Source organism: Salvelinus sp. IW2-2015, linkage group LG4q.1:29 (assembly GCF_002910315.2).
Source record: "Salvelinus sp. IW2-2015 linkage group LG4q.1:29, ASM291031v2, whole genome shotgun sequence".
Classification (NCBI taxonomy): Eukaryota; Metazoa; Chordata; class Actinopteri; order Salmoniformes; family Salmonidae; genus Salvelinus; species Salvelinus sp. IW2-2015.
Window position 1 is genome coordinate 68,779,029 of NC_036842.1, and position 8,390 is coordinate 68,787,418.

The window sequence follows — 8,390 nt, forward strand, 5'->3', positions numbered from 1 at the left end:
TCAAACATGCAACAGTGAATATGCCTGTATGTGCAAGTGTGTTAAGATTTTATACCGCTGCACTTGCCTCTTGACAGGTCGTCATTGCAAATAAGAATCTGTTCTTAATTGACTTACCTATATAAATAAAGGTTAAATAAAATACAAAAGAAACATCTTAGAATGAGGCTTTGACACAGCATAATGCCATCACATCTCAGGGTTATTATATTTTCATTATCGACCATAGTTGTAATGCATGAACATACAATCCTACAGCATTGAGACAGTCATATCACTGTCTCCCTGAGAGAGGTGAGAGACAGCAGTGTGAGTGGTTAGCTTGGCGTGATCATCTACAGCTGCACACCTGTTGAGGAAGATGCTGCTGACGTCGTCATGGGTGATGGGTGGTTTCTTGGAGCTGGCGGCCATACGGAGCGGTCGGAGGAAATTGTTGACCAGGATGTGGAGCTGCTGGACGTACTCAGCCTCAGAGTCCAGCATACTGAACACCACCTGGTTCCTCTTCCTCATGCTCTCGGCGTGGGGAGACCGGATGTAGTCCTGGATGATGGTCTTCCACTTCCTCCTGCACATCCAGCCTCGTAGGAAACTCTGCACCTAGCGGACCACGGGAATCACGGGGAATGGAAGGTGAGTTTTTTTCCTGCATCATTGGCAAATACACTGAAAATAGAGTAGAACATATTTTGTGTAAATATGTACTTTTTTTATTTTCTTGAGTTCAGAGTCATCATCTTCACTGGGTTCAGCTGTTGGACTCGACTGGATCTTCCCATTGTCTTTGTGCAGCCCGGAAATCTGACAGAGAGGACAGCCACAGACAAGATCCACCAGTCATCATCACTCACAACCTGCTCTCCAAGTTTCCTCCTCACTTGACAGCGTATTAACAAAGTGACTGTGTCAAATGAAATTAGAGGCTGTCAAAGCTGCCAGCTCTGACATGTGGTAGTAGTGGTGGCAATACTAACTCTGTTCACTTGGCTCATATCTCTACATCAGCACTCATTTCCATTGGTTAGAAATGCAGACTCACACTGTGTGATACTGTGCTGCTGTACATAGAAAAGCCATAAATGTGCTGCACAAAAGAGCTGGGAGCTACTCAGAACTGTCTGAAGGTAAGTGTCCCCATTTACTTTGTATAGGCTGAAAGGGTTTATTGTTATGTTGTGGGGGGGATAGCACTCTGTATAATAAAGCCTTGTTCATGCATATTCAGCACACCATTTCATTTCAAGCCCCACATTTGCACATTAAAGTAAAATGACTATTTGATCTGAAGAATACAGCAGGGAGCATAGTTTTATTGGAGGGATTATTTATGAGTGGAGATGCAAAGTGGAGCCCGGTGGGTCTGCACACATCTCTTTGTGAGAGAGCGTCCCTCCCAATCTATCCCAATCTCTCTCTCTCTCTCTCTCTCTCTCTCTCTCTCTCTCGTATTATTCAATAATATAGACATAAAGAAACAACTAGTACAGTCATTATCCATTTTAGTCAGATGACAAAATCCTAGAAATCTTGAGCGGTGCTCCTGAGAGACATTTAACTGTACTGTAGTTGCCCTAGATCCCACACAAGCTCCAATCCATTTCCTGTTCAGTATGGCAAAAACATAACAATCCCCCACCGAGGCAGAAATAATCATTATGAATATTACCTCTGATTTTAGCCGTTCAATCTCTATTTCCCCATCCTCTATCTGTTGTCGAAGTTGCTTAGCAACCGTTTTCTCTGTCTCCACGATCTGAATTAGATGGAGATACTTCTGCATGAGCGTCTCGTGCTCCGTGGCCAGGTTCCTGTAACTGTGGACAGGAAACACACACTCACACACACTGCAGCAACTCTCCACAGACATGTTTCCATACTTTCAGAGGTCCAGATAGACACACTCAAGACTGTATGCTCCACCATGCAGACTGTATACATCCACCACTCAACCCCTGCCCTACATACACATGTGTACCCATACAGACCTCAGGTCTATGAACAGCCTCATAATGCAGTGACGTAACTATTAATAGCCTTTGTGCTCAGTGAAGTGTAGCTACAGTACATTGCTGCACATGTCTCAGCAGATAACCAACCAAAATACAGCAGGGCCATATTGTTAAGAATATCCTCAGAGCAGTGCCCAAATCCACAGTCACAATAGACCACCAATCATCACAACAGCACTTCTTATTTCACAATGATTATTATACAGTAAGCTACGTCACCAGTCACCCTGTTTCATTCAACTGAAATTACACAATACCGATTTACTACTAACAGTTCAATAACAACACCTGAAACCAGAGTATATCAGGAATACGGTTTAACATCAGCTGCATACAAACTATTACCTCAGGTGACACTAATGTTTAAACATCCTTCTCAAGGTCCCTATCAGGTTTTCTACAGCATTTGCCCCCAGAAATGTATGTCAAAAACATTGCCTTAATGCTGCATGACAGTTCTATCACATCTCAACAGAGTCAAATTGTACATTTCAAACCATACATCATGCCTTATCTAAGAGATTACACCCATCCATACAGTAGACATCAATAATAGCACATGTGTGTGTTAATGTAGGTGTTGACTGGGTAGACAGGTTGCAATAGAGGCCTGGTACCTGGCATGTGTTATTGCAGCCACCCATTCATCACCGTCCTTGACATCCTCTGTACGCAACTCCAGGGCTTTCTGGTTTTCATGGGTGAAATTTACAGTGAAGTAGTACTGAAACACACAGAAAAAACAAAGGCTTAATTAGCTCTAAAACACATTACTACATTGCATGGGTAAAGCGGCATTTGGATTCTTTGTTTTTTAATGTATGAGAAAAAGTATTTTCTCAATCCATAGAAATCTAAATGAGCTATCATATTATAACCACAAAATGCAACGAAAAGCTCAGACAATGCACAGTATAGCAGCTGCAACACAAACATAGTTACACAAAAATAATATTTTAACAGAAGATTATGAAGAGTATTTCTGGCCAAAAAAAATCTGTGTGCTGCATACACACATCATTGAAACCATGAACCCTCTCACAATCTAAGCTTGTGTGTACCCTTTCTCATTGTTGACATTAGGGGAGTACATTGCACAAATGAGGGTGGGGAAAGGAAACCCACATCCTCACCCACCAGCTCGATCAATGGGGATTTTAGTAGAAAGCCTCTCCTGACTGTCTGGCTGCCTGGCCGCCTAACCGCCTGGCCACCTGACCGCGTTACCGCCTGAGCGGCTGTCTGACCGCCTGGCTGCCTGGCTGGCTCCGGATCCCAGGAGGAAAAGCCATAAGACATGTAAGCTGGAGGCACTGCCAATTACATAACGGTGCACTACCTGTTACCTAGCAACTCCACTCTGTGCGAATGGATAGGCTCTTAGCGCTACTTGTCTCACTCCATTTTAACTAAGCTGGCCTTCTCTACACTGAATTCCCCAGCACCAATAGGTCTGTGTACGAACCATCACAGTCACTTAACAATCATAGACCATCCACATTATCTGGTGGATTAAAAGTTAATTTCAGACCTTGCCAGACCCTGTTTTGTACATATAGTAAATGTCTTAACTGTTGTACATTTACATCATTAACATATGCTAACTTTTCTTTCCTCAAATAAGAATCTCAGTGCACTTTTCTTTAGAAAATATACACCAAATACACCAAAACACACAATGATTGGCATGGCAAGATAGGAAAAGATCAGCGCTGCTTGGCAAAAGAACAGCCTACATTATCACATCTCACACATTGGAATCACACTCAAGGTTAAAAATGTGACTCCTAGTGTGTACTTTGGCAGCAGCCATGTTGAGCGAATGCCCAGCCTAATCTTTGGCCAACAGGAACCCATCAACCTGCACCTCATCACTATTCATGGCTGAATGGTATTCATCCTTCCTTCAAAGATCATCGGATCTATTTTTTTCAGGGATGCATGCTTGTTGTTGTTGTAGTTTTCCTTCATCCTCTCTCTAAAAGCAGAGAGAGTGGCTTGTTTAACACACAGCCTACTTCATGCTTTATGTCAACAGCTGAATCATAACACACACACTTTCAATGTTTTTTTAGGAAGTCAATCAGGGTCTGAACTTATTGTTGAGTGTTAGAATAGTAGAATACACAAGGTGTAATTTCATATTTTGGTTATGCATCAGCAGTTTTCCTCTTTTTATGTTAGACACTGACAATCACTATGTCAGCTAACATTTTTTAGATTGATACGAAAAAACCAGAACAGAAATACATCAGCCATCACTGGTTGCCGAATGCTGTAAAATGCTACTGTTCCCCAATGGGCCCTGACCCCTCTGAAGTAGTGCAAGGAGCACATTTACAACAGATAGCGGTTGATTGTGTTAATAGTGGAAGGGAGTGGAGGCGCGACAACACACAGATACTCTCTGCAGTTCCCTGCAAATAGGGTTGCCATATGAACCATGGGCTAAAATACCTTATCATCTTTAGACAACGACATTTGGGGATAAATTGAATGTGGGAATAAACGCTCAAATCCAGAATTGTAATGAGTTAACAGATCAAAGGTCATTCAAACTCCTGATTTTGATGCAAATAGAAGAAAGGCAAAAACGTCTACTGACCTGTCATTCTACCTGGGGCATTAACACTCTCTTTAGAAAGCACAGGCACCCATCTTTCTGAGCTTTCATCAATATGGTGGCCCCTTAAGCTGTCAAACTTCACAACGACCTGCATCATTGAATTTTACTTCACAGTCAAATTTCGATTAAAGCTGCCAATGTGTGAGGGCAGAAATGAGGGTGAGATAAATATGGTTATATGAATAGTACAGTACATTGATTACAAACCAGCATACCATGACTATTGAAGATAATATTTAGTTTAGAACTACTTGGCATCAAAGGATCTTCCCTCTGAGACGAGTCCACTCCCCCAACCTATTTTAATCAACTTTCATATTGTATTTTGTCTCCGTTGTTCATTCAGTTAAGCCTTAAACTCGATTGAACTTTAAAAGTCTACATCTCAAATCCTAGGGTTATCACAGATTTAGGCGGTTGACTGTCTCTGTGCCATCCTATATCTTATCATTCAGGATGAACTTGCTATTGGTGTGCAAACAAGGTGCATGTTCTATGGTTATGCATACTCATAAGGCATACATATACTGCTCATTCTTCTATATTAAAGAAATTACGTATCATTTATTATTTATTGCTCATCGCTCACATTGACTGGCCAATGAACACTCACTAATGTGAGAATCCGGTGGTGTCCTTGTTTTTGAATAAACAATTGCTATGAGAAGTAATGTATGTTGGCTTGGAGATGTTAGTAGGATGCAATGGGGTGTGACAAATATATTCTGAGCTATGTAACATTGTATTGAGTTGTGAACAGAGCCTGTTGACTCTGGCAGCTATGGAGTAAGACAGATGAGAATGGATCATTCCTTCACAAATACAGACTCACAGACTATCAAAACAACATTATAACCTTGTGTTTTGTTGTCGTAAGCCTTCCAAAAATCAAGTTGAAAAGGATGGATCAAAAGAAGGAAATTCCTGACAAATTCCTCTGAAACAATTTGCACGTTCATAATATAAGGAGTTTTCATTCTCTAATGAGGGGAACTGGAAGAGCAAAATATTAGCCAATATGCCACATATTGCTTTGTCAGCACAGGGACAGCTGTTCACAGGAAAGGCCTGGACTCACTTTGGACTGCAGCCTATACAGACATGGATAGGGACTGCAGACAGAGCAGAAGTAAACAGAACTACTAGCAGATAGAGCCTCAATTCAATGATCCTACACACAAAACATTCCACAATCATTACATCATCCTTCATGTGCACAATATGAACTTTTCTTTTCAGTAATAGAGAACACAAAGATTGCAGCACCATGAATTATTCTGTTTTTCATTACTGTTTTTTGTAAGGAATGTTAAACAAGATGAGCCATATAAGAAGCTGAAAAGTATCAGTTAACCATCTTATTGAAGTAAGGAAGTAGGATCTTATGGTGTCTACTTCTACAGGTTTAGGCTTCTCCAGCATTGTAAATCATATGTTTCATTAGTTAAAAGTACTGGAGAGGAAATGTATTTTTTAGCTACTTTGCAACTACTTAGCATGTTAGCTAACCCTAACCCTTTAACCTAACGCCTAAACTTAACACTAACCTTAACCCTTTAAACTATCTCCTAAACTTAACCCTAACCTTAAAGTGCCTCGGATTTACTAACAGAATAATACAAAATGCTCTGAGACCAGGTTGCAGCCTATAGGAAATGGGTGATGAACATCCACAAATTAATACATACTACATGAAACGTAACATATCATACTAAATGGAGTGTCTCGGATTTACATAAAGAATAACGAAATGATCTGAGACCAGGTTGCAGCATCATAGACAGTAGAAGCCAATCAACACAAACGATTATGTTTTATTTTTTCTTCCAGATTTGAACAGCCTCATCCTCTGATCCCAATGTGAAGGAATAACTCATCCCATTTCTCTGAGAGCAAAATACAGTGTACCAAAACATAAAAACAATAGTGACGAAGACCCCATGCCCGTTGTTTTGGCGTACGGTCTTGTTACTTAACAATATTTGCTGCAGACTCAGTTGCCGAGGTAGGATGCTATTAATAAAAACAGTGCGAGAGTTATATCAATACGTCAAACAGTGATATTACGTCAAGTTTCCACAAGATGGCGACTGTGGTACGCAATACCTTTAGCGCAATTTTCTTGAAAAAAGAAAACAGTGTCACCAAACTTCACTGTGAGATAACATTTGGTTTGACAATAATAGTTCCATATCAACCACATGTTTTGTTTAAACATGTAGGCCTGTAGACCATGTAGAAATACATAATTGCCAATACATTGCCTGTTTTTTTGTCTCAAATAATCGACACTATATAGGCACAATGCAGCAAAACCGAATAAATACTTGTTAATAAAATACAATAAAAACAATGCAGGAAACCGCGAGGCAGCTCGGTATTCAATTAGGTGTTTATAATGGAATCATTAAGCCGATGCACAGATTACATAACACACGCACGCTGAGCAAACAGTTCTTTATTGAATCTGGTAGAGGCCAACTGTAGGTTATAATTTAACTGGACTGTAATGTAATACTTGCTGTGGATAAAGAGGGATAGGATAAATAGCATAAATAATGGGGGGGGGGGGGGGGACTTTTTCCAAAAATATATATGCTACATGTACTCATAACACTGAACCGTCTGATTCACATGATAACCTGCTTTCAAACTCATGAGGATATCTGCACGCCGGTAACTCGTGCATCATTCATGTGTATTCAATGACAACCTATAACTTTACAGTCGTAAAAAAGACAAATGAAACAACGTTGTGAACTTGTATGTGTGTTATTCCTACCTGCTTTTCTAAACACTCTTTGGATGATTGTGAAGGTTTAGGTGACGGCGCCCTGTCACACACACATCCCTCCAACAGGTATAATCCCGCAGGTCGAGAGCTGGACTCGCTCTCAAAATAAAACAGCATATTTTGGAATAAAGCGAACCACTTTGTGTGCCATTTTGTGTTGTCTGAGCTCCTTTTGCTCAAGCAACCTCGCCTCGTACCATCCTTCTTTGCCAAAAGACCCAGGTAGGTGACATGACCATCATTCAGTCGTATTGCCTTCTGCATTTTTATAAGGAGACTTTGGTTGAAAAAAGCTACTTGTTCCTTACATCCTCTTAAACCCGGTACAGAGACAGACGTGGACTTTCTGATTGCGGACAAGCAGTAGCCCGCTCTGCCCCTGCATTTACCATGTTGGCATGAAGTACAAAAAGAGAGAAACAAAACATAGAACACGGATGTATCATCCTAAATTCGTTGAGGAGATTTTAGGGCTTCAATTCCCACATTTCTACCCCAAAATAAAGAAAAAACAGACCGACTATGAATTTAAACGGAGACTGGCAAAGGAAGATAATTATAGCGTGCGCGAGGTGGTTTGTCGTATTCTCACGTGAAATCTCCCGAAAACAGTGAGCTGAGCGAGACAGCGAAGTCACGTGACGTAGCTTCGGGAAAACACATTTCAGAACCTTGGACAGCGAATTCAAAACAAGTGAAAGTGAAGCCGTCGCGTGAGCTGTTGTTTTCATGCAAGAGATACCTTAGTCCTCCTGACTACTCTCATTAACCAAACATGGAAGTTGTATTATTCGTGAATTAACACTACTTTTTGAATCTAATGAGATGGAATTGTAACTCCTCGTTACTCAGAGGATGAAAAGCATACATCTCAATAGGCAGTCAGATGGTGAAAGCTCATTACCCATGGGATAGACTAGAGTAGGCAGGTGGTTGGCTATATAAGGGTAGGTCCTAA

At 40.8% G+C, this 8,390-nt stretch overlaps 1 protein-coding gene across 4 annotated transcripts in view; it reads right to left on the minus strand.

Moving 5' to 3' along the window:
* The window catches only part of rasgrf1 (Ras protein specific guanine nucleotide releasing factor 1), a 43,664-nt gene extending 35,608 nt beyond the window's left edge, over positions 1–8,056 (minus strand). For all 4 annotated transcript variants that reach the window (XM_023985513.2, XM_023985512.2, XM_023985511.2 and 1 more), the window contains exons 1-5: positions 7,421–8,056; positions 2,630–2,736; positions 1,670–1,817; positions 709–804; positions 350–603 (exon numbers count right to left, since the gene is read on the minus strand). In XM_023985513.2, coding sequence (XP_023841281.1) covers positions 350–603; positions 709–804; positions 1,670–1,817; positions 2,630–2,736; positions 7,421–7,696 — 881 coding nt within the window. In that variant the 5' untranslated portion in view covers positions 7,697–8,056. The remainder of the gene's footprint in view (positions 1–349; positions 604–708; positions 805–1,669; positions 1,818–2,629; positions 2,737–7,420) is intronic.
* Between the last annotated feature and the right edge of the window lie 334 nt (positions 8,057–8,390).